The 27,861-nt window shown below is 34.8% G+C and overlaps 1 protein-coding gene and 1 long non-coding RNA gene across 2 annotated transcripts; one reads left to right on the top strand and one right to left on the bottom strand.

Moving 5' to 3' along the window:
- Positions 1-69: 69 nt before the first annotated feature.
- On the bottom strand, positions 70-27,404 carry LOC127848933 (uncharacterized). Its single transcript, XM_052381660.1, has 26 exons — positions 27,265-27,404; positions 26,788-26,868; positions 23,834-23,899; positions 23,535-23,570; positions 23,054-23,101; positions 22,030-22,101; positions 21,626-21,715; positions 21,118-21,165; positions 20,063-20,128; positions 19,639-19,701; positions 18,864-18,902; positions 16,164-16,217; positions 15,670-15,717; positions 15,093-15,164; positions 14,715-14,795; positions 8,929-8,979; positions 8,076-8,135; positions 7,410-7,484; positions 6,978-7,019; positions 6,634-6,693; positions 6,153-6,206; positions 5,924-5,977; positions 5,695-5,748; positions 5,028-5,194; positions 4,500-4,625; positions 70-254 (listed from the first exon to the last, which is right to left on the bottom strand). The coding sequence occupies exons 2-26, from the start codon at positions 26,804-26,806 to the stop codon at positions 156-158; spliced, it is 1,644 nt and encodes a 547-aa protein (XP_052237620.1). The 5' UTR covers positions 26,807-26,868; positions 27,265-27,404; the 3' UTR covers positions 70-155.
- On the top strand, positions 2,630-4,182 carry LOC127848942 (uncharacterized). The gene is made up of 3 exons (XR_008034829.1): positions 2,630-3,498; positions 3,734-3,804; positions 4,070-4,182. It is a non-coding gene; the product is annotated as an uncharacterized LOC127848942 (long non-coding RNA).
- Positions 27,405-27,861: the final 457 nt, after the last annotated feature.

Below are 27,861 nucleotides of genomic sequence, written 5' to 3'. Positions count from 1 at the left end.
CTAGCATAATAAGTATTGTCTAGCGTAATATGTTAACATAATTGACAACATTTTCAAATAGCCAAAAAATAAGTTATCATATTTTATTCTTTTCGACACAGGGGAACTGTATAATCATATACACAATTCATACAAGGAGTGCTTATAGCGAAACACTACACCACTGCGTAGTAGATGGTGGCGTTGTTGTTGAACACACCAGTCGTCGACACGTGAATGATCTGAGGTCCTCCATCACACGACTGGATGACCATCTGGGAAATGAAACAAAAGTTGATTTAGTGAAGATAGGTCTCACTGTACCCAATATCAATCAGTTCATAACAGATCTTCAGAGTAGGCTCAAAATTGAGGAGATAATTGCTTTCAATACAAAGCAAATAGAAACTATAAGAACAATTTGGAATAGTTTTTTAACATAATTCATAGAAACAATTAGTCTGATTATGCATTTTTATGCTTCGATCTATTTGTCGAATTGTATTAAATTATTATTTTGCTACAGTCTAATGCAGGACTCTCGACAGATATGTTTGTAGTATTGTTTTTTTCTTTGTATTTTTTTTTGCTACTATTCCATGCGTGTAATTGTATTATGAATTGATCAATAAATAAATAAATGTAACCAGGTAGAATTTCCAATAATTCTATCAGAGTAGTCAATTATCTACCTTTGACCACTGTGAAAAAATGTCATAGCTGACTTACTTGAAATCAACTAAGTCAGGTGACCACTGTGACAAATTACAACAGTTGATTGATTTTAAAACCTGTTCAGCCAGATAATTTTTCCCTCTCTTTTGCATTGTGTTCTGGACAGTCAAAGTGTCAGCAGTCAGTTTTTGCTTGAGCCTCAGAGTTTTATTTCTTCATATGTATTTCTTATCAGGTTAGTACTAAGTGTATTAAACATGCAATACATTTTTGTATTTATTATATACTGTTAAATTGATTGCAAATGGGTAATGCTCTGTTTGTAAATACTTTGTATTGTAGCATTCGCTACTCTGCGGGAACCAGGCAGTTCGTGACGGGAATCAGACTGGATGATTATCTTGTGGGAGATTTCTTCCACTTGCGGCTACGGCGCGTTTTCCCGGGGTTTCTCGTAAAAAGAGAGTATTCTTCTTGCGTTAGCGAGGTACGTTGGACGCCATTTTATACTGGGAGTTTTTTCAGCCTTTTCCAGGCCTAGTAACAGGTTGTAAGTCCCCCATACGATAGTAAAAGGTGGCCCAATTACTTACCATTCGACTATAATGGCGCTGCGAGCAGCTGTGAGACCAGCTCAGTTCCAGGGGTTGAGGAGAGGCCGACTGCTGCGAGTTCTTCTCTAAGCAGTCGAGCGGAAGAGCAGCCTGCTGCACGTAGGACGGTCGCGCCAAATCCAGAGGTGGAGGTAGCTGAACCAAAGAGGGACCACAAGTTCAAGAAGTGTCCAGTTTTCTGGTGTATGGAGAATTTCCATTAACGGAAGGCACACGTTTTTGGACATCACTACCCAACGGCCTTGGCAAGGGGGCATGGCCCAGGGAGCGAAGCCCGCCGGGCCAGGATTGTCCAGGTCCGAGTGATAGCGCTGCGTTACTTGACTACGGTTGTGGTGGGTCCGGAGGCAACTGTTGAAGATTCGGTCCGCTACCTCAACAACGGACGGCTGATGGGTCGAGAGGAATGCACCGTTGATGAGTGGACTAGGCAGGTGGCGGTCGAGGTCGCGGAGGAGATAGGGCTGCCGATCCCAGAAGTTTTCACATGTTTACCTCTTAACTCGACCGGAGTTCTCCTTCAGTATAGAATTATGCTGGAGATAATGGGTCTGTTGACTCTGCAGCAGCATGAAGAGTTCCTATTCCAATTCTCGTCAGAACAGTGGCCTGATCCTGTTGGTTGCAGCGTGCCGGTTGTGGCGAAGGTGAAGGTGGATGAAGTTGGCGGGAGAGACGTTGCAATCCAGGACGAGATGGAAGCTGATGTCAGCAGTACTCCTGCTGATGGAAGTCCTGACGAGGAAGAATGGGGTCGAGACACGGATCGAGGAAGAGGACGGGGTCAGCAGTACTTCTGCTGATGCCCACAAGGCAGTAATTACAAGTGAGTCGTCTTCTACATCGCCACGAAGACCTTGGCTTCCGGGACGCAGCTCGGAGGAGTGTCAATATGAGCGACATGGAGGATGTGGATGAGGTCAATGCTGAGAAGCCTGTGGTGCGGAAGGCGCCGCGTAGAGTGCGGTTTACACCGGTGGTCCCTCTCAATTTTTACAGAGTGGACTCCCATTTCCATTTGGACCGGCAGTGTGCCAGGATAGGGATAAGCCCAGTGAACTTCGCCAAGGCTGTACGTCGTGTGAGGCCGGAGGAAAATGTTGGACTTGACGTAGCGGTCGCCGTATGGTGCGACCCCTCCACATATCCTACCAAGCGCCAGATGTCGCAGCTACGGAAGAACAAGGTGGTGTCGGTAATAGGGATTCACCCGTGCAAGGTGATTGAGGGAGACGTTGAAAGGCTGGCCACTATGCTCGATTCGTACCAGGTCGTGGGTTTAGGTGAAGTCAGGCTGGATGGAACCAAAGGTGATCCAGAACTTCAACGGAGGACGTTGGACGAGGCCCTCATCCTATTAAAGGCTCGTCCACATCTGGTGCTAGTATTGCACTGCCGTCCAGGGCCTCGAGAGAACATCATGAGCGCGTACTACGAGCTATCTTACCGCTGCAAGGAGATACTTTCTCCTGAGCAGCGGATCCATCTGCATTGTTTCAACGGATCCCTAGAGGAAGTCAGTTTGTGGTTGGGGTATTTCCCCAACACATACTTTGGTTACAGTCTGATGGTGGCCCGTAGAGATTTTTTGGAAAACAGCAAGATGGCGTTGAGGCGGATTGATGGAGGAAGACTGTTGCTAGAGTCGGATGCTCCATACTTCCCGGCAGCCGGTGAGGAGCTGTCATCACCCTCTTTTATCGGAGTAAGGGCGCAAGAGGTTGCCAATATCCAAGGTTGCAACTGGAGGGATATGTTGCAGCAGACGGCCGAAAATGCCCAACAGCTCTACTGGGGCTAGTCGGGGAAGATGGAGAAAGGTCACTGGAGGAATAACACGTATTTCATGTATAGGTGGAGGAGGAGTTGAAATGATGGACATGATACCGCTCGCACGTATTTCGTGACATTGGATGTAGGTTAAGTACATTAAGGATGGATGATTATACACATGTACTTCATGTGGATGAAATTATCCCGGAGGAGGTCCATTAGATGTTGTATCTATGTTTGTTTAATTGTTTATTTTCACTTATTTTTGAAAATGTGTTACCGCCTTGCAAGAGAAAGTCGGGGGAAGTGTAGCATTTGCTACTCTGTGGGAACCAGGCAGTTCGTGACGGGAATCAGACTGGATGATTATCTTGAGGGTTATTTTTTCCACTTGCGGCTACGGCGCGTTTTCCCGGGGTTTCTCGTAAAAAGAGGGTATTCTTCTTGCGTTAGCGAGGTACGTTGGACGCCATTTTATTCTGGGAGTTTTTTCAGCCTTTCCAGGCCTAGTAACAGGTTGTAAGTCCCCCACACGATAGTAAAAGTTGGCCCAATTACTTACCATTCGATTATAGTATTGAGGTTTTGTGTATAAACCAGTATTTGGGAGAGTACTGTACTTTTCCATTCTTTAAGCCCTATTTGCAGTCATCACGCTCTTTCTAGTGTGCACCATAAATCTAATGTTGCAGTTTTAACCATCACGAGTCAGTAAGACAAGGAAGAGGCGGACAGACAGGTGTAAAAGCCCAAACCACATTTGGTATGTTAATATGTATTGTATGTGTGTGAAAGAGAAGAAAACATAGATTTTGTATGTAATTTATATATGTGATGTTAACTTTTTTCTAAGCATTGTTTTATCATATGGATTGCATAGAGAATATTTATACATACTGAAGTGTTAATGTTATTCGGTCCACTAGAACACATCCTGTTAATAAGTTTATGTGTGAACATGATTTACTTGCAGGTTATTCTATGTTTTTCCTATATGATATTAATGTTATGTTATTGTTTAATTTCAGGGCTTTAAAAGTCTTGAGCCAACCTACAGGGAATATTGTAATCCTTCAGTATTACATCATGAACATTTTCTTATGAACACTATTATGAAATTGAATAAATTATTGAAAAAACAGTTGCTTTAAGTTTTATATACTGACCCTTATGAAATTCGACCTTGAACCCAACTAGAAAGACACTATATTACATAAATATATATAAAGAACGGTCTCACTGTACTAAAACCACACAATCATCGACAATCTATTTATGATTAAGTTAGACATTACCATAAGCTTGCATTTCGTGAGTTTTCTCAAAGCAAACGTATTAAGATTTTCTAATTGATAACATGCGGCACCCAATCGCATTAGTTATTCTCCGTTTTGAATGGATGACTACGCTAATCTCCAGCAAAGAATATAAACAAATAAGTACAAAATACATTATTACCTTGAATCCATCCGGAATACATTCCAGAAAAACACCAGACTGGCCATCTAAGACTTGGTACTTTCCCGCGAGGCTGAACGTGGCTACTGGGGAGTAGTGTGGGATAACTCCACAGTTACTCATCACCTAGGAGACAATAAGCTTGCCGAGCTTTAATTCAGAATGCTTTGGTTTTAAGGCTATGTAAGTTTGAGTTGTTTCTATCATTTATACCACGGTTCTTACTCCTATTTCAATAGAAACGTCACATTGATCATATATCGATTTGTCGTTTTATCGTGAACGCATTACATTTACTTTTGATAATATCATGTCTAAAACTAACAAAGACGACGGTAACGATTATGATGTAAATGTTTCTGATAAATGTGAAGTTCCTGATGATTTTTACTACTTAATGAGTCATCAAATTAGCGCCTGTGTGTTTGCGCTAAGAAACTTACCCCCCTCCCATATGTTTAGGACATACACATGCAATATCAATAGCTATGAAGACTATATAATAATACATTTTTGTGAAATAATTACCTGAGCGCCACGTGACCACTTCTCTACTGACGTCATGTTGCACAGCGAAATTACCAAGTCCTCATTTGTACCAGAGATTTTACTTTCACAAGGTGTGGAGTTATTTGTGTGCACATGATTACCAATTGCAATATCAGCAATAAGGTCGTACTTGCGGCACCGATATCCTGTAAAAAACATATCATTCGTTTTATGACGTTTATATTACTGTTGTCTTGTTCGCATAATTGTTTTTGAGGATGCATTATTGCTGTGCTATGGCATTGTCTACGAAAATGTCGATAAGTGTAAAACTGTACTCGCTCTGGCACATATGTCAACTTTGTTCACCTGAGTTCATTAATCTATTTAGACGAATATACACTAAACATTTACCTATGGACGCCAGAATTATTATTTTAGATGGAGTATTATACAAAAGTATAATCTTTACTTATTGATTTGATGTATGAACTGAAATCTATATCAACTGATGCACAGTGAAATGTGTTGTTGTTTTTGCCAACTGTCCGTTTTAATATTGACAGTTCGCTAGTTTTCTTTAAATTCGCTTACAACCGCGATGTTTTAGTTTATAATTGTCTAGTAAAGTGTTGATTTTTCTGACAATACTCTATGCCTAATTTATATCAGTATACAATCGAAAAAATATTAAAAGTGTAATTACTGTTGTGAGGTACTGGAGGGGCAGTTGTCGTGGAGGTTGTAGATATATTCTGTGCTGCAAAACAATGCTTTAATATTAAAAGTGGATATAAAGAACATATATTTAGAAGTGCAAATCCTTCTGAAGGTCGCATTATTTTTTCAGGTCTATTAAAGTGTTGTTCTTTTGACAATACTTTATGCCTAATTTATATCATTATACAACCGCAAAATATGAAAAGTGTAATTACTGTTGTGCGGTATTGGAGGGGCAGTTGTCGTGGAGGTTGTAGATATATGCTGTGCTGCAAAACAATGTTTTAATATTAAACGTGGATATAAAGAACATATATTTAGAAGTGCAAATCCTACTGAAGGTCGCATTATTATTTCAGGTCTATTAAAGTGTTGTTCTTCTGACAATACTTTATGCCTAATTTATACCATTATACAACCGCAAAATATGAAAAGTGTAATTACTATTGTGAGGTACTGGAGGGGCAGTGGTCGTGGAGGTTGTAGATATATGCTGTGCTGCAATACAGTGCTTTGATAAAAAAAAACGTGTATATATATAGTATATTTATTGAGAAGTGTAAATCATCATGAATGTCGCATTATTATTACAAGTGTTACACTGAAACATAAACTGGGACCAACTGGTCCGCTCGTTCTTCTGTTCATGTACATGTAGCTTCATAGGAAATAATATTGGTTTCCCTAGTCTCACTTTTTGCCCGATCTATTTATTGCAGACCTCTCTAGGATACGACATAAAACTAACAATCATTGCTCTTGGCAGCTATGCAATGCCCAGGCATTTTAACTCGTGTAGCGTGATTGATATGGTTCTTTTGTGTCAAAATATCATATCCTGCTTTTTCTTGTACTAAAATATTGTCCGACATTATACTAGTATACTTTAAAGTCTAAACTCGCAGAATATTAAACGTATAATTACTGGTTGAAGATACTGGAGAAGCAGTCGTCGTTGTTGTAGTTGTTGAAATCCTATGTTGATCTACATTTCAGAAGTTTTAAATATAGTATGTCATGAAATAGTACACACTATAATTCTATAAATAAACAAACATGTTATCAATAGCACGCATTTGCAAATTTTTAAAGATATTAAATCATAACAAAAACTACGAAAAATTATGAATAAAATAAGCCAAATGTATTGCATAGATATTCAGTAAAATACATACACTTACAGAGATTGACTTAACTATTACAAGGAATTTTATTCAAACGACAGAATTTAAACTTATACGTTGTATGAAATGTAGAATAAACGTTTACCTTCACATTTACAAGGGTCAGACTCTGCACTGGGATATTTATCTAATAAACATATGGGAACATGTGTTAAAGTTTTCTGTTAATATTAGTTGTACACATTGTTCTTTATTCGATCAAGTAATACATACGATCAGCTGTGAAACGATTTTATTGAAATGTGAAGTTTAATAATTAAGGACAGTTTTATTACTTAAATAAGACATTTATAAACTGTTAAGCACATTTTTATCAGAGTGTCTTGATGTCAGTCATTATTATGCTTTAATTTCTTACACAAGAAGTACTATGTTCTCAAAAAATCATCGAAGCTCTTTCAAAACATTTCACAGTATATATTATTATATTATATTAAATTAAAAATACGTTTCATAATTAACAAATAATACAAACAAATATTGTTAAGTTAGCTATTATAATGAGCACACAACCCACTCGCTGATCTATGTATCATGTCCATTGTACAGTCATAACCATGGGATTGCTGAATGTTCTGCAACTGTTGCCATACTGTAACATTAGAAATTAAAAATAAATAAACAATAACACTTTGCTAACCTTTACTAACGTTTGAAAACGAACAACAAGAGATTCAGGAAAGCATCAAATGACCTAAAATCAATATCAAACTAAACTTTAACATGCACATTTTGTAGCAACTGCGCCCATGCATACAGGTTATGTTGCAACTGAACACCTTCCATTAAATAAGCAAACCAAATATATACAACACTGGAAAATCCTCAATCTTTGCTTGCATGACGAAATCCATTAATTCGCACAAAAGAATGATACTCAGGAAAATAATGTATGTATTTTAGTGAGTGTTTTATTGCCATTCTGGACAGTAAGGTCGAACAAACTCCCGGTCAAACTAAAGTAAAGTAAATTGTTTATGTAGATTTGCAGCTTAACGATTTTAAACATAAGAGGGCTTGATACAATCTGTTGTTATTTGATAATCACACATCAAAGCCTCTTTCGGTTGTACATGCTATTCACATGACGAATAAGTAAGTTACGCTTTAAGCCATGTGCATAGAGTGTAACGCATTACGTTATAAACTTACATGTAATTAACGTCAAAGAAAAGCTACTTACGGTGGAAATGTGTAGCGCAGCCAGCACCACTCGCCCCTTGAAATAGTTCTTGGCGCAGGTCTGTTTTATTATACATGAATATGCACTTTTTACGTTTTTCTCTATTTGAACAAAGTCATTTTTGTACAAACCATCACAACTGTTGTTTATTTAATGTTTAGAAACGAATGAGACATCGGCTTCGTTTGATATCATAATTGGTTTAAAGTGGACAACAACGATATTTAATATTGTACAACAATATTTAATATTGTTGACATTTTACTATTTTTATAATAGTTAAAACATTTAGTTTCGATATAAAAACGAAATAATGGCACTTATGACCCTCTCCCACGCTTTTAGTAATTTAATCGTGTGTTTAAGACTTTGGACAATACTTTTTTTATAGTTGACAATACACAAATCATAATTAACTAAATTGTGCAAGTTTGTGTTTGATCATCACAAACATTAACAATTAAATCAGCAATTAGCTTGTAATGTTTAAATTTTAACATTCTTTATACATTCACTGTAAATAAGCCGTGCTCTATGAAAAGGGGATTTATTTATTTTGTGTAAAATGTCGTCACAGATTAGCCCGTGCAGTCCGCACAGGCTAATAAGGGACGACACTTCCCGTTAAAACTTGATTTTTGCTAAGAAGATACTTTCTTGAAACGAAAAATATCATTAAAGCGGAAAATTTCGTCCCTGAATAGCCTGTGCGGACTACAAAGGCTATTCTGGGACGACAATACGCTCATTCATTAAAACCGCTTTTCACAAAGCGCGGCTAAAATATATTCAATTCGTTTGATGACTAGAAAGAACATGGTCTAGTTCTTAAAAGCCATGGTAATAATCTTACGGCTATATCTGCTATGTTGCACATTGGAACATTGATCCCTTTTGTCGTCATCTGAAAGTACAGATAATCGACCCATATAATTTGTAAAATAGTGTTAGTTTATTTTAATTTGGCTGTGTTAAAGTATGTCTATTTCTGCGTTCACACGCACCATAGAACTGTTTTTCATAAGAAGCTTAATATTATCGCATATATTAATATTTATCATTTATTTTTTATTTCAAAATTGTATTTGTACTGAACGCTTATTGCATATCGACTATAACAGATTAATCAGTTTTTTATCATAATATAAATCATGTATTTGATACGAAATGCTCTATAAACTACGTACAAGGATTCTTAAATAATTGTTATCAATCAGTGAATATCTCGAACAGCTTTCTATATATAGACTTTTCTATACCTGGTCACAAAGGTTAAAGCGAGATTATACGAGTTTTTATATGTGTTAAATTGTAATATATTGATAAAAGCGGTTACACTAACACAAAATAGGCAAAAACAATTATACATTATACATTGAAGACGAATTGCATAAAATGCAGTACAAATTAGCGCCAGAGCCGATTGTGACGAAGATATTTCGTACAAATTATCCTACATTAACCGAAGCATTCGTCTTTTTAGTTAGTGTTCGTGTGCCGTATGAATAGATATCGTTGCCGGAATTTAAAATGAACCATTAAACTAAATTTAGATTCACATCGTACATGCATGATTTACATGCTGGTGAATTTGTCTGTACAGACATTTTCGATTTCAGAATTAAATATCGGGATTATTTCAGATTTTTCGACACATGTTCTTTTTAACTTTTATTTTAATATATATTAAAATATATGTTTAATACATTTTTTACACAATTTATATAAATTAATAAATATCCCGCTTTAATATCTTAAAGCAAATGCAATTCATAGAGGTATTAATTTGGCACACTATTTTTTTTGAAAGGGAGACTAGTGTTTAGTTTAAAAGTAGTCCGGTAGATTGGGGAGACGAATAGCCAACCCATCGATCTAAACTTAAATATTTGCAGCGATCACAATGTTGTTCATGTTTTGCTTAAAGTTGGTGTTGGTGTTGTAAACTTAGTTCATATAACCACGAAGGTCTCTCCTGCTAGAGTTTATGGAGTTTCACAATTTGCTGTATCTATTTGTGTCGTTAAGCCTGAGATCAATTTATTTTTTGTGTTTGAGCTACCTTAAACCGGTTTAAACCGGCTTTACACTAAAATTGTCTTATACGGTTACAACAAATATAATCATTGGTGTTTGTTTATTTGAGTAGTGAGGTTTGTAATGCGTCTGAATTGTCATCGATCTTTCACTACTACTACTACTACTCCTACTACTGCTACTACTGCTTCTACTAGTACTACTACTACTACTACTACTACTACTACTACTACTACTACTACTACTACTACTACTACTACTACTACTACTACTACTGCTACTACTACTACTACTACTACTTCTACTACGACTACTACTGCTACTACTACTACTACTACTACTACTACTACTACTACTACTACTACTACTACTACTACTACTACTACTAGTACTACTAGTACTACTACTACTAGTACTACTACTACTACTACTACTACTACTACTACTACTACTACTACTACTACTACTACTACTACTACTAAAACTATTACTACTACTACTACAACAACAACTACTACTAATACTTCTACTACTACTTATACTACTACTTTTACTAATACTACTACTACTACTACTACAACTACTTCTACTACTACAACTATTACTACTACTACTACTGCTGCTACTACTACTACTGCTACTACTAATACTACTACTACTACACTACGTCTTGTGCGATTTCTGCCATCCACCTCACTCCCACCGTGGACAATTGTTCGTGAGCGTGGGAAATCACCGCGATCGGAAGGTGTTTCCATCATGATAGATCGCGTCAACAGTGGCTGAACACCACAGGCGTTATCGGGATATCGATCTCACGGTGGACCACCATGATCGCGGTGGACCACCACCGCCTCGGTGGTTCGCGGTGAAATACATGTAAATGTGAATGAACATGTATATTTCGATATTGCAGACCGTATAATTTTTGCAAAGTTCTAGAATGTTTTGTTACATTTGTATGTACATGTATATACATTGTAACTTGATTGTTAACAATCGTCATTATTTTCTATTGTTTACCCTCGTTCCAGAATTATTTGACATGTCGTACATCGAGCGTGATGTGCTTTATGTTTTGTTTCTACAGTTTCTGCGTGAAAATTTACTTGTTGTTTATTTAAAGAATTGTTTGTTTTTGTTAAAATTTCGGAAATGCTTTCTCGTTTGTACACGTACAGCTTGCGGTATCCAGACAAACGGCACCCGGACAATCGGCACCCTATTTAAGTACCCGGTCATAGCTATATATATATGGACAGAATTGTTGCGATAAAAAGTACCATCTCCGTGTATTGTGGTGTTTTCAAATTATATATTGTATACATGTACATATATTTTATTTGGGTAATGGTGAGGTTGATCGGTCGCGCTTGAAGTAATACATCGGATGCACCGGTTTTAATTTTAAATCGATTCACGCTTGTAATTGATTAAAACAAGCGACGACGGTTAAACGTTTCGTTCACAAAATTTGCAAATTCGGAACATTTAAAAATCGGTGAAACGAAACGTATTTGTAAATTGTGACGACATATAGCGGTAATTACGTGGATAATTAGTTGATAGCGATTGCATAATTATTTCAGCAAGCAATGTTCAACGTAATCTAATTGCAGAAAACAAACAGCGTGAAAAACAAAACCAGCCGACAATATTCGCGGCGATTTTCAATAATGACGATTAAATAATTATTTGCGAAAAATAATGAAGATCTAACAGTTACCGATAATTGGTAAAGCACGGGGAGATAAAATATTTTTTTAATGTATCACTTCTGTCGGACACTGATTGAGAAAAACGCTCTAGGCCACGATGTCGCACAAGTTAATTGATGCACGTTTGACAATACACAGGGTCGAGTGTGTACACAGTAATCTCGATACGATTTTTCCTACTTGATGGCCCGATTTGCACGCGTTTTGCACTCTCCAGAAAACTTGTACAGGCAAACATTTGTTTATGTCGTCGGATAAAATAATCGCCATTTTTTATTGTCAATTTTAAGAAATGATAATGCAGCATCAACATACTAACACAATATCGCGTAAAGAGAAAAATAATGCATTTAATGTCAACCGTACTTTCGTTTGACAACGGATCATTTTAATTTCCTGCAACGATATCTATGCATACGACACACGAACACTAAATCCGATCTTAATAAAAAAGACAGTTCCGCTCGGTAAAATATCGTGTATTTGTTATAAACAACTGGTAACAAGATGACCTGTTAATTCTGTTCAGCTCAATTGTCTTTGATATTTGTACATTGCTTAGAGGGGTTATTAAACCAATTAGCAGATAACGTTAATCAATCCACACTTATATTATGTCACTATTATTTATTGTGCTGTAACATTGTATTATGTTTATGCAATAAAATTTTGAACTTCGACTTGGTTTGATAACACAGTTTGTTGACGGGATTTATTAATCATCTCTTTCACCAAAGCAATTAGCGGATTAGACGAATTTGTTCAACAAGGTGCTGAAGGGCTTTATCGATCGCATTTAATCGGGTGCCATTTGTACGGGTATACAATTAAATCGGGTGCCGTTTGTACGGGTATACAATTAAATCGGGTGCCGTTTGTCCGGGTATACAATTAAATTGGGTGCCGATTGTCCGGATTGACAAATTTACAGGGTGCCGACTGTCCGCGAATGCAAAAAAAAAAAACACTGGGTGTCGATTGTCCGGGTGCCGTTTGTCCGGATACCGCAAGCTATACGTGCACAAACGAGAAAGCATTTCCGAAATTTTATCAAAAACAAACAATTCTTTAAATTAACAACAAATAAATCTTCACGCAGAAACTGTAGAAACAAAATATAAAGTAAATCACGCTCGATGTGCGACATGTCAAATGATTCTGGAACGAGGGTAAACAATAGAAAATAATGACGATTGTTAACAATCAAGTTACAATGTATACAAATGTACATACAAATGTAACAAAACATTCTAGAACTTTGCAAAAATTATACGGTCTGCAACATCGAAATATATATATTCATTCACATTTACCTGTATTTCACAGCGAACCACCGAGGCGGTGGTGGTCCACCGCGATCATGGTGGTCCACCGTGAGATCAATTTCCCGATAACGCAGAGACTGACACCGCAATTCGCCACGGCGAAATCACCGTGTTCAACAGTGTATCGTGGTGAGATAGTAATTGTCCACTTTGGGCTGAATCACGTTGATGCGATGTGGATGGCAGAAATCGCGCTAGACTACTTCTACCACTACTACAACAACATTTATTATCATTATCCTTATAGTCATAAGTAGTAGTAGTATTACTATTTTTATAAGTAATGTTATTATTATTTATATTTTTTTTTTTTTTTTTTATTTATAAAAGTGTTACAAACGACGAACATATTAAAATGTGAACAAAACTCGGATCACCGTGCACCGTAAGGCACGGTTACAACCTGATCAAGACAATTAGAATAATTGGTTCCTACTTGCCATCCTTGAATCATAGAAGATCCAATTGTGTTACTCAATGGTTTAATTTTTTTAAGAACAACATCTTTGGAGGTAGTATTAAATTTTTGCTTAACGTTTTGGCTAAATGAGTGCTTTTTACTAAATTGTTGAATTATAAAAAAAAATCAACAAATTTGTGGTGTTAAGACTATTTTTACTAGGTTGGTTTTACACTTAAAATCTTACATTTTTATAATTGAAAGCAGTAGTTTAACATGTATATAGCGATAATTACAACAACAACAACAACTTTAATTAGCATATAAGCATAATACAATGCTTTTGTGCAACAAAACAGAAAGTTACGCTGTGTGTATAATAATATCAATACAATTATTCAATAAGAGAAGTTTGCAAAAAAACAGTAATACAGCAGTATTCAATATAATTATATCTTCAACTGTAACACGAGGAAATTGTAGATTTATTGTAAAAGTTAACAATTATAACTGATTGCCTATATTATTACGCATTTCATTAGCATTAAAATATATTTAGCAAGGTGTATAATGTCATTTTTATTTACCGACTGGATTAGAATGTCAAATTTATTCAACGTTGGCCACCTTTGAAAATATGGTTTTATGTTCTTTTCTAATTTCTCTATATAAAAGACAAACAAGTAGAAAGTGATACTTGTTTTCTATAGCGTGTCCGCTGCAAAACTTACATTTTATTTTTTTCTATTTTCGAGTAATATGTTATTATAACGAACTCTTTTGATTTCTAATTTATGTGACGATAATCGAAATCGCGTCAGTGATGTTTTGTATTTCTGTTTTTCTATACAATCAAGATATAGTTCGAACTCAAATGTGTTTTTTTAATCTACAATAGCTTATGAGTCTGGGGGAATTATTTATACAAGGTTTGATTGAAATTATCTTATAAACATTGTTCAATTGTATTGTAGATGAATGTTTGATCTGTTTGATTTATGATAGTTGTTTGATCCGCCGCCCATATTTATACTACATGCACTTTGCTATTAAGAGCACTTGGGGCATTTGCAATTACTTAACAAATATGACTTTGACTATATTTACACTTCACCGTCCAAACGATGTTAGTAATAAAATAAACAAACGAGGTTCTTACTTAAGACAGGTTCATCGTTGGATATATTCTTTACAGGAGAACATTGGCATGCACCAACGGAGGGATAATTGTGGAAATGTTCTGAAACGCATAACAACACACTTATTATTATATTTTAGCAGATGTGAACTCGACGACGAATATCAAGTTGGTTGTGTACAGACCATAATTTCCATTTGGTAGATCACTTAAACCGGGTGAATAAGCAAATGCAGTTTTTTAACATTGCAAAGACTTCAATCGCTTTAGATCATTTATATCGCATTTTCACATCAATAGATAATAATATGTCTACAATAAAATAAGACTGTTCACGAAACTGAAAAGACAACTTAGAAATAAAATAGTCATCCTATTAATACTTAAGAGGAGACTTACGGGCAAGTTCGGTAATTATTTTCTTGCGACAATCCGGGCTTCTTATTTCTAGATCATTTAAAAGGTTCCATTCTACAAATAAAACACAGGCAAACTTGAAATATGTAGCAGTTTGAGTTATATATATATATATATATATATATATATATATATATATATATATATATATATATATATATATATATATATATATATATAAACAAATGTATACACACATGGCCATTTGATTTAAAATAAGAAATCATACTGACATATTATTATTGTGAATCCAAAAAATATACCAATATGCGCCAAATTTAATAAATTTACCAAATTCAAAATACTGCGAAAAGTCAATTCGCCTATTGGTGAAGCATTTTACAAAAGTTTTGCTATTTTATCGATTTTCAGTCATAAATAGTTATCAATTTATCAATAATTTACCAATTATTATCAATAAATTAACAAACAAGTGTAATATTCCTAATCGTCTAGACTTGTTTTAACTTGTTTACATATAATACACGTATTCGTTTGTTCATCTAAGTCAATGCCACGGAAATCAACTACAAAATAGTAAAATAATGCTTATACATACGAGAATTCTTGCTCGAGCATAAGTTGGTATCGTACAGTTTCATCAATTCTGTAAAGGTGATTTGATAATTTAAAGAAATACAATGCCATCGCCATTATAGCAATAAATTTAAACACTTTACTTACAATTATTATTACAATATTTTATCTACTAAAACACACAGACAGATTATAGTCGAAACGAACTAGACGTTTGAGTACAGGTAAACAAAAACAAGAGTATCATAAGAGTATATTTCAATTATGTACTGCAGAATATAAAGTCTTGATTACAGAAACATACGTGTTGTTTCAGTGTTTTTACATTCAAATAAAACAATAAAGAATGGACAAAAATGAAACGTCTAGATATGCTTACACAATCTAAATATACAGTATTTGAATGATTTGTTTAACGGCATGAAATCGGCATGAACTAATTGCACTGACTAGTACACGCCACTGCAAAATGAGCCAACAATTCGTGGGCTCTCTTTTTATTAAAGGTAAAGGTACCTTGATAGCTGTGGAACTGCAGGCAGTTGTTTGGGTCCCTATACTGAACACTCTCTAAAACGTGTGTTAAGATTGCAAACAATTTAATCTGTTGAAACATTTAAACCGTATATAGATGTTTTTGAAATAACGAAATACAAGTTTAAAGATTTATTCCAGGTAAAACGTTAAGTCTTTAATTTTAATCAGAACATGCATTACATTATTTACAACTACGATTGTTTTTGCGTAATATATATTTATAAAACCATAAACTAATAATGCATTAATATCCGCCTTACTTTATATTACTTTATAAAGGGGCAGTATAGGCCCGATTTTTTTAAGTCTTACTAACACATTGAACAGTGTACTAGCTTAATAGAGAAAATGTTGCTGAGTTAAAAGCGTTTTCCGAAGCGCATGTTTGGTCACCGCGTTAAACGCATTAATATTTTCAACATGTTTTGACTATGGAAATGTAGAGACCTGATCAGATAATAAACCTTTTAAAACACATACATGTTTAGAGTTACATGTTTTGCTCAAATGCATGTTTTGGTAAAAGTAACAAAGCTACCATTAAAAAGTATTTATACCTATCTTACAAAACAAAAGACGTATCATACATGATTAATGTTATCTTTTCTCAAAGCCATCTCAAAACGGACCATCAATGTATACGTTTTTTTTTTAATTTTAAAAAATCGAACACAAATAATTAATCTGACAATTACATTAAACCCAATACACAAAAATATTGATTTACGTTCTGTACGCATTACTGTTAAAACAGTAAACAAGTAAGTTATTAAGATGCTTTAGCTAAAATCATACAATAACATATAATAAAATAACCAGCCCCCCACACAGTGGACTTTTGGACAAAACTTTTGTGCCAAACAGTAGCAATATTTCATCATCAAATTTCCTTAATACTCAATAAGGCTTCATCAGCGACCAAACCTGTTTGACAGAAACATATATAAAAACATGTACGAATTATAGTTCAAGCAAGAGAGAAATCTAAATGATGCATAGAAGATAACCGGAAAAAATAGTTTAAAACCATTGAGTTCAAAATAGAGAATTGGTCGGTAATGAGTTTATATTTTGGTGTAAATAAAGAACTGAAGTTAAGACTACATGTTTGGTAATGTATTTATTAATGTGCATGCTGTGTCCGTGTTTGCAACCATTTGGGTTTTATACAACTAATACAATTGTGTACTTGAACATCATGACTAATAATATCGATAAGGTTCAATTTATTGTCGATGTAACAGCAACATTCAAATATCGAAAATGTGTTTACCAATTCAAACAAAACAATTGTTACAGTCATAAAAATGATTCATACAAGATTGACACCAAATTTGCTTAATTGTTTCAAATAGTGAATGTCTATGATTATGTATCACAAAAAACCTATTTTTATGTGAAAAGACAACAAGTATTAAAATGTTATGAAACACTAATTGTCAATACCTAATCGTAAGATTTTTCTAATAATATAAAAAATATCACTGGTTTGTGTACACCTTTGTATCGGTTTTACCCAGCACATAATTATTTTTAATACAAAAAAGTTGGAAATGGGTTTGATACTTCGAATACCCGAAAAGTAGCATTGTCATTGCTTCAGTCACTTTAGAATTTCTGCAATTTCTTACAACACTGCATTCTCTTGTCCTAAACATGTGTGGGACATAAATGAACACTGCTTTTTTTGGTATATAAAACATGGGTTTTTTGTGTAAATATCTACAAGTAAAGCATACATTCAAGGGACCATGGGCTAGTGGGCTCATGCTTATTTATAAACCAAAAGATGGTGTGCAAACGACACTTTCCGCTTTTATGATATATTTGGTTTCTGTTCTTAGTAAAAAATCAGTTTAAGCGGAAAATGTCTTCTCTGATTAGCTTGTGCGGACATCACTGGTTTGCTTATCTGGAACGACACTTTTCGCACATGCATTAAACACCTTTTTCACAGAGAAGGGCTAAAATGTATACTGCTAGTTGCGTAAACGTTGTGTAACGTTTGCACGCGTGTCACACACAGTTGGATCTAAATATGCTAAAAGAGGTACCCCAAAAATGAGTGTAATGGGATTAAAATAACATTTTTTCTCACTAACAAAGAAGTTGTCACACCAAAAAGAGTCCATACATATTACATCCAGGACTCTTATAACATGTATGAAAATAAACATGGCTGAGATGACTTTGACATTTCCTTACCTTGATCTGCCCGAACTTGTTCAACTAAGACAAGCGTATCATGGTAGCTTTGTCATCTTAATATTACAACATATGAAATGATGAAAGTAATGGAATAACTTGTCTAGTCCGAACAAATAAATTGGAAATGAATCTACTAAACAAAGAAATATCGACAAAATATAATACCAGTTAAACCAAAACTTAAGAGTATTCCTTTCAAGAAATTATAAGCAACGACATGAATATCATGTTCCTCCGCTTAGCCAGATTGATAACAAAAATGCTTGTAAGTAGATAATTAACCAAATTAAATGTTACTGAAAATGTAAGTATCTGGTCCCATGGAGAAGAACTCGAACTGCCAAACACGCGTCGATGTGTTTTGTTTACATTAAATCACAAATAACACACAATACTTTCTATACAAGAAGATGTATGAGTTTGAGGTGTGGGTAAGAATCTCTAGGATTTACTGATGCTTTGCATACGTACGTTTGCAGACACACCGACTCGGGTGATGATCAAACGAATCTAAAAACCAAACCACGTTTATCAGGCTCAAAGGGAGAATTTATTATAAATCTTACGACTGAAAAGCATCAAATAAAACTATAAAAAGTATGTGAATTCATTTTTATAATCAGCATTTAATATTTCCTGAACATTTATTGTTGATGGAATGGATTTTTCGTCTACATTCCAAATAGTTTTCTGTGCAAAGTTCTTTAAAAGGACGACTAGTAAATGGCAAAAGCTTTTGGCTTTTAATCATAGTACATGTATTTTTTATGGGGCATAGTCATAAAGCACACATTAAGAGTAGAAAAATATGACAATATGCATTCTGGTATTGTGGCTTATATTGCCACATCGTTCATGCGTGTCTGCGTCTTTGATAGACCTTTATACGTCGACACCGCAAGAGGTCAGATAATCGTATCAACCAGACAATAAAAGGTACGCTCCGATTTAGCGTGTCAACCTGTTTGCTCACTTTAAGCGTGCTACTTGTACATAAATCAGAGTGATAGTACGCCAAGGATGTGATCGCCAGAACGACCAAAAGACGCATTAAAGATTGTTTTGGCGAGAACTATTTAGGTAAAATATATTAGACACAAGCATGAACATCAATAACGAAACAATAATGTGAGATAAATTAGGTATTTTGTTTTACCTAACGGGGAAGGCGGTTATTTGCCAACAGACTCATATTCCGCTTACAAACATATGTTTATATTCCAAGAAAAGAAAACCAATACTTAACATGTCACGTGGTATATCAAATCATGAGTACAGTCGTTGTCTATATGCGAAAGGTCGAACCACACTGCAACGAAGCAATAGTTATATGTATGCACCTTAATTTTAAGCGTTAACAACCAAATATATCAAACTATGATATTTAAAACACGTACAATTATAACGCCTGATGAATTATCGTTAAAAAAAAAACAGCCAGCGTTTTAAATATTTCTAATGAACCTAACAAAAAAAGGGTTTTCAATCTTATAATTTCATTAAAACACTATCACAAACGGTAACATATGTCACACAAGTAAATTGAAATTTTGAATTCTTAAAATGTCATCTCTATTAAAAATAAAAATAATGTCAACGTTTGTTTTGTATATAATTATTTTAGAAAAGCATTACTTTTAATTATAGATTCTGCACAATTAATTTCATACCCGAATGATGAGATCGACATGCGGGAGCTCTGTTGTTGTTGTCAACGAAAAACTGGTCAAAAAGTGCTGCAAATCAAACGATAACATACGGAAACAGTGTATTTATGCAAAAAACATATGTACATGCATAGAACATTTCAAATTGGGAGCTGATTAATATTGAGCTGAACAGGACTCAATAAGCTTTATCAGATAAGTATGCCTTACATTTGTTCTGGGTTTAATAATATTTAGACATTTTTTTGTTTTATTTTAGTCAAGCATTCTTAAACTGAAAGAAATAAACGACGCATATTTTTTTTAAATAACATTTTTATTTAAATTCAGTAACTGCATTGAAGCATTAGGTTGACACAAAAACGCCAACTATGACCAAAGAATAATAAAATAAAATCTTTTTTGGTCAATACACCTTTTAAACTTATCTTAAAAGCAAGTAGTTCCAAGCAGGTAATTTGATTATATTTTGATAGAATATTTCGTATTATTAAATGTTATATCTATCCCTCATCTTACTGCATGAAGCATTTATTATACTGATATATTGGGCGAATACAGTATTTTGTAAGATTTGTACACGCTTAAATGGATAGAGCGTTCTTACACAATCCTAGTATTCATATATTTCATATATCTGCATAACAAGTAATTGCAAGTTTGCAATGCCACTCGTCCTTATGACGCATGTGTATGTATACTTGTCGTATAGATTTCATATATGCGACGAAAAGCTTTACATGCTTAAGTCGTAAATAAACTGTGTGTTCTATTGTATTCTCTCATTAACATAGTTACGTGTACCTGCCGCTAAGAAATTTCGCATTTTAAAAAAGCGAAAAACAAGTTATCATCAATAGAATTGTGCTCAATAATTGTTCTTTAGAAAATAAGTAAAAAATAATTGCATTGTGAGTATGATACTTCCATAAATGTTGTTCTTTTTTTATCCTATAAAGGACAACACCATCTTAAATCATCGTAAACGAATCAATAATTTGAACAATATAGATCAATGGGGTATGATTGTATAACTAAGATGTTATATAAAATTATACCTTTGTAGTGGGGTTGAGACAAACATCGGTCCTTCATGTCATTGCTGCCTGCAATTTAAAAGGTTTTATTCTTCAATAAATTCAAAGTCTGACTCGCGACTTTTTCTTTTTGACCAATATGTTACTTAATAGAATGTATACGTTTGTATGTCAGTATGTTTTGAACATATTATTCGATTCTTCATTTAAGAATTAAATAGCATTTTTCTGCAATTCATCGGTGTATGAATTGTAGGGAAAATTACGCCTAATTTGCATAAACGCCGACGGTATTACTTACCGTGCAGTTCATTATATTGGTGGCTGAGATGGTCGAAGGCGATTAAACAAACAATCCCATGAATATATATCGAAGTGTTATTGACTATCATATTTTTGCGGCTAAGACGTGAGAAAGCACCGTTAAATTTAGAAGAAACACTTACAACCTTGTAAATCATATTGGTAATTGACAAGGGGATTGGTGCTGTGATATGGACAATCCTAGAAAGGAAACTATTTCACTTACCATCGCGTACACCGCTTATGTAGTTAAGAAGGGAGTTGGTTCCGTTACACTGACAATCTTCGGGAGTATAAATGGAAACACCGTACCTGTCTTTTTGAAGCGATCAAGTAAATATATATATATATATATATATATATATATATATATATATATATATATATATATATATATATATATATATTCGCAATATAAAAACGAAATGCCAAACAAAGGCGCGTTTGTTGAATTAATTTTAAAATAAACAAATATATTAAAATGATTTTTACTTTTGTGTAATCTTATAAGATGCGTGTATATATTGTATGTTCACATGCTTTTACTTTTATCAATACTTTGAATACTAGTGTTTTTTTGTCAAAGTATTAGGTAATCGACGAAAGATAAAGTGTAACGATTTCACTTACCACCTAACTGATCTATTCCATGGAATAGGCACCAGTGACTTTTATCTCCAAGGAGCTTTAACTTCGCAAATACTTTAAGAACAACAATAACACATTTTAAATATAAAATGTATTGTCAGACCAAGGCCGCAATTCGCCAAAATAGATTTATTCTGAAACGACATGTCTGAGCATAAAAACGAAAATGCGATTTGAATAGGGATATAAACGGAATTTAGATTTCTTTGTCAATAATCCCCTGTTTTTGTCCAATAAATACTCACGTTCGATGGACTGAAAACAGATGTTTAATTATATGATATGATCTTATAAAGAATCCAATAAGTATCTTTTCGCATCAAGGATTGTTTTCAGTTACTTTCCGGGCAGAAATAAACGAGTAAACTCAAGTGGCCATGCTTACACACGTGTGTGTGTGTGTATGTGTGTGTGTGTGTGTGTGTGTGTGTGTGTGTGTGTGTGTGTGTGTGTGTGTGTGTGGTGCGTGCGTGCGTGCGTGCGTGCGTGCGTGCGTGCGTGCGTGCGTGTGTGTGGGTTTGTGTGTGTGTGTGTGTGTGTGTGTGCGTACGTGCGTGCGTGCGTTCGTGCGTGCGTGTGTGCGTGCGTGCGTGCGTGTGTGTGTGTGTGTGTGTGTGCGTGTGCGTTGCGTTTGCATGTGCGTGTGTGTTGGTGCGTGTGTGTGTGTGTGTGTGTGTGTGTGTGTGTGTGTGTGAGTGTGTGCGTGTGTGTGTGAGTGTGTGTGTGTGTGTGTTTGTGTGTGTGTGTGTGTGTGTGTGTGTGTGTGTGTGTGTGTGTGTGTGTGTGTGTGTGTGTGTGTGTGTGTGTGTATGTGTGTGTGTGTGTGTGTGTGTGTGTGTGTGTGTGTGTGTTAGTGCGTGCGTGCGTGCGTGCGTCCGTGTGTGTTTGTGGGTGTGTGTTTGTTTGTTTGTGGGTAATTCAGAGAAGAACAGTTGCATAGAAATGATTCAAATATATGTGCAACTTTTACGTACAATTTATTGACCTGGCAATAGATAAATGATACCTTGGTCGATGCTGAGACAGTTTTCCACATGCGCCAGGTTGATAATGTCTGAAAGAAATCATTATAAATTACGACAGAACGTGTACTTCAAGCCTTTTATCGAACTACACATAATGAATACAAAATGAAAATATATGAGTCTGTTGGCCGTCAGTCTGTCCCTTCTGAACGTAGACAAAAACATAAAAAAGCATACGTTTTATTTAATAACATGTTCGATCTTGCGATGTCGTGCATTCATTACGACTTTGACAAGTCCTAGTTTGTTCAGTCGATAACCGATTTAGAAATACTGTAATGTTAATTAAACGTCTATATATAAGCACAAATGACGATCGCATTTCATTAAATAAATCAAAAGAATGTTAATACTATAGATTTAAGCTCAAACATCACTTATCGTCCTTAAGCAATCTCTAATATAACGAATCGAGTAAACACTTCACAAGAGTAAGCCTTGGTCTTTTACGAAATTCAATACCTTTATATTCGGGAAATTTGCTGCACCAATCCGCATCTGTAAACACAGTATAAAAATGCCGGTGAAAATGTAAATATAGTCTGTTTATATAGCTGACTGTTAAATTCTTTGTTTTCAATTAAAATTATTATCGCAGTTATATTATGAACACACACAGTGGATTGCCCGATTATGGTTGTCCGAATTAAATAGTTACGGGGATTCGTACAGGTATTCTTACTTAGGATGAAATTTTCTCGGTAAAAATAACATATTAACAAGATTTACGTTTGCGCGACATTACGTTTATAAATTATTACCATACAGGAATGCTCCAACGTCGGTAATTGTTGAAAGAACCAACAGGAAATCGATCAATAGATGACCTTAAATTACACATGCACAATTGTCAATAAATTTCCAATGAGTTTATTAGAGTAGACACAGTATTGGCAAATTTACACATACAAAATAAACCATAAGATATATTTTCAGTTACGTATGTTCTGGACTACTTAACAAACCAAACGCCTTTAAACAGCATGCCGTTTGAACTTAAAAGGGTGTTGACATTGGACCGCCCTCATCATATGCATTATGGTATTGACGACAGTTCATCAAGATAGCTGTGTAAGGTCTGACGAAGCTACACTGGAAATAGTATAATATCCTTACTAGTGTTCTGAGGTCCTTATGGTATATGTGTGATACTAGTGGATGTCCCAATTGCTATCATCTGCTTTACTTATTTATGCGCTCAGCCATAAAAAAGGACCATATCACACTGTGCTCGTAAAGAGGGAGTGATTACAACAAGAAATATATAAACATAAAAAACAGGTATCTTGTTAGACGTAATCTGTTCCGATATTCTTAAAAATATACGTATATTCAAATAAATCTCTCATCAAGACATATTCACTCAATATGACATAACATTATTGCAATAAATGCACACATAATGTACATTTTTTTTAATTGAAATTTAATAGCAAGTACACAATAAATAAGTACATCGTATATAACCATAATGCATTTGAACAGTCTTGTTTATATTTACTCGAAGTGAGGCTTTTGTGTTGTAAACATGATCTCAATCCGTCGGTGTGTAATGTTTGTGTCCGTCGACATTTAAATGCCAATTATTATATCTTGTTAAGACAGAAAACCCGCACTTATGTTTAAAGTGGTTTCGCTTCAGGCGTCATCGGCATTAAGCTCATTAAGGTTAGGTGCCTGCAATGCCGCAAGGCTTTTCAGGGTTGTCCTTTATCTATGCCCCACCTTGTCATTAGGTCTACTCTATATAGTACAATATAGTTTGTTCCTCGAGACTGGGTCGCGTGTCCGCATAAAATTGCATTTTTTAAGGAGGAGAACACCGAAGGCATTTCCGACCACGTTCCAAGCTCGAAATAATAAACCGTTGACTGAACTCGTTTAACTTTTATGTTTTAATTAGAATTTTGTTTTATAAATCGTCAGTTTCAGATCATCAAACATGTGGCTAAGCGGGATAAGTTTTGGCAAAAGATGCAACTTTCTTAAGCCCCACCATGAGTTGATCTTACACGACAGGCTTGGGTCATTTTAGGATCGTCAGCCTTAATCAAAAGGTAAGATCCCCCCCCATAGCCTCCTTGTGAGTTGTAGAGAGCTGGATTTGCAATGGAGGTCACCAGATGATGCTTGCGTACACGCGGTCAAGCAGCGAGTGCGCTGCTTATTCGGTACAATACCGGAACACAATCGCTTAAAATTTAAAGTCATCGATGACTCAAAAGCCTGTGGCACCAAATGCGTACATGAAGAGTACATTTCTCTGCGCAAATGTTCAACGCCGTTATTAAAGTTTGTGCTCATGTGCATATGAGTAGTAATTTCTCATTGTTTTGTATGTACATACGCACAAAGATGCCAACCAAGAAGAAAGTTTAAGAAACGTGTACGATTTTTGTTGATAACTGGCGGATGACTGGATATAGCAGTAACAATCAAATGCATGTCTGTGCATTTGTGTCTCTAGTATGTCCCGGCTCAAACGTTGCCTTTACTCATACAATTTCAATAAAACGCCTACCACAAACGAATACCACGCCGACGTGTCCATGTGACACATGTCTGACTACCTCAAAAGGCAAAGTAAAACTAAACGATAAAAGATCAATACAGCTATTTGTGCGAACTTAAATTATATCATTAATATTGCTGTTTAAAAATATCTTTTAACAAATGATCACAATATGGAGACGGGGAGTCACGTCATCAGCCCCTCCATCAAAGGTCAGGATCACATTACAAATAAAGTACAAATTTGGCCAAAAAGGAGCTTGTCTTCTTTACGGTATATTGTATCATGGCAATGTAAAATAAATAACCACAAACGTCACAAACGTCAACCATTAAAAATGACCTGACTTGTTTAACAACCGTCTACCTATAACAACGGATATCCTTCAGATACAAAAATGTGTATGTATAATTATTATTCAATAGTATTATTGATAAATAATGCTTTGCATAATAACACAATTTCTACATCACATGTTCTTAGAACAAATACATGATGTAACATTTAAAGCCTAATTTTAAATGCCCATTTATTTTAAATACATTAAGACAGAATGCTTATTGCTCAGGGCTGAGAGCCGGGTATAACTGGCCATTCATGTCATAATCATTATGAATGCGTTTGATTACCGTGTAATCCGTTTTGTTGGATAATAATGCTTCGTCTTTAAACATGATCGTAAGTGAAAACTATGAAATACATTGGTTATTTAGACCAACATCTGCATTTTTCTACCGTTTCCTCAGGTTATGCGCATAACTGATAAACGGTGTTGGGTGACACAATGGCAGTTCGTACGTCAAAATGACGCAAATACTTCTGAGCAAAAACATTAAATTCAATTTTTTTCTGTTGGAATTGCTTAGTGGAATATCATTTTGTTGAAGATTCTGAGCTTTATGTAAACAATTCTTAAATAACACGCTCCCTTTAAACAGGAAATAGTTCTTAATATGATAAAGATTCGCTTCGGTTATCATCCGATATTGCACTTATTATTATAGTATTATCCGTTTTGGTATAGTGCCATGAACGCGACTAACCCTAATTTGAAATGATGAAATGTTAAATAAAGGGAAAATCTCATCTCTCAGAAAAGAGAGTGTGTGTTGCAGAAACATTAATTTAAGCTAGGCTTTTAAAAGCCTATATATATTTGCTGTAAGATATTTTGTTAATTATTGCTTTCAACTATACCAATACCTTTTACAGGCAGTGCCATTGCTGTTTGGTGTAGATTTCACACAGTGTCACTTTCGACAATTTGCAACACAGACTGTTTCGCTGAAATATTCCGTAGTATTTTATGTTCAGAAAAGTACCGGTCAGTATTAGTATTTTATTGTTACACTAAATATGGAAAAGTCACGTTTTTCTGATTTTACCATGCTAAACAGAGCGGCATCACACAAGCAGACATATTATGCAATTAAAGTCATACAGATGGTAAGGTGTACTTAAAATATATAGAGTTTAATAAATCTTTAATAAAGACGTTGATACGCTGCATACTATTTAAATAAATGTAAAGAATCGTTTATGAAGTTCATCATTAAAATGTAATATATTTCATTAGACAGTGAACAATAAGTGTACAATAAGTTTGAAACAAATTGAAAGTGTAAATTTCACGTTTAGAAATACTATTTTTAAAATATAAACACAATACAAAGAAATTACCTGTCGAAATTCAAATGTACACTAGCTTGCAAAATATTTATTCTGACTTAATGTTATATTTGTGTCATTAATTAGAAGAAATCCACATAAGCTGCACCTTGCGACAAAAACGTGTCCCACTAAAGATATGAAATTCCATTTTTCACAAGTTCAGTCACGTTTAAGTCTGTATATAACTACAAGCCTGACTTTCGAAAACACGTTTAAAATCTGATGTGTTGGCTGCTAAGGTATTTGTAGTGCATCATTAGATTTTAGAGGTCGATTGTAATTTTGATTCAGCCAAACGATGGCATAATCATATGGCGCTTGCCTTAATGGTCGTAAAATGTTACTGTGTGTTTTTTTAGTGTATAAGAATACGGTTTACTTTATGTTATTTCATGTGTTTATGTCATAAAACAAAACAAGAAGTCTTAGACGTTTGAAAAAATATTAAAAACAACAAATAAATAGTGTATTTTTATTTCTAGAAGTAGCTTGCAATAACGTTTTATTAACACAATTACTTTGTTAGGACAGTTTTTACATTCCTATGATATAATTTTTAATACATCAATACAAGATGTACAGTCTTCTGACAATAAACATAAGAAT

The sequence above is a fragment of the Dreissena polymorpha genome, chromosome 10, assembly GCF_020536995.1.
Source record: "Dreissena polymorpha isolate Duluth1 chromosome 10, UMN_Dpol_1.0, whole genome shotgun sequence".
Taxonomy (NCBI): domain Eukaryota; kingdom Metazoa; phylum Mollusca; class Bivalvia; order Myida; family Dreissenidae; genus Dreissena; species Dreissena polymorpha.
This window is presented reverse-complemented; position numbering and strand designations above follow the sequence as displayed.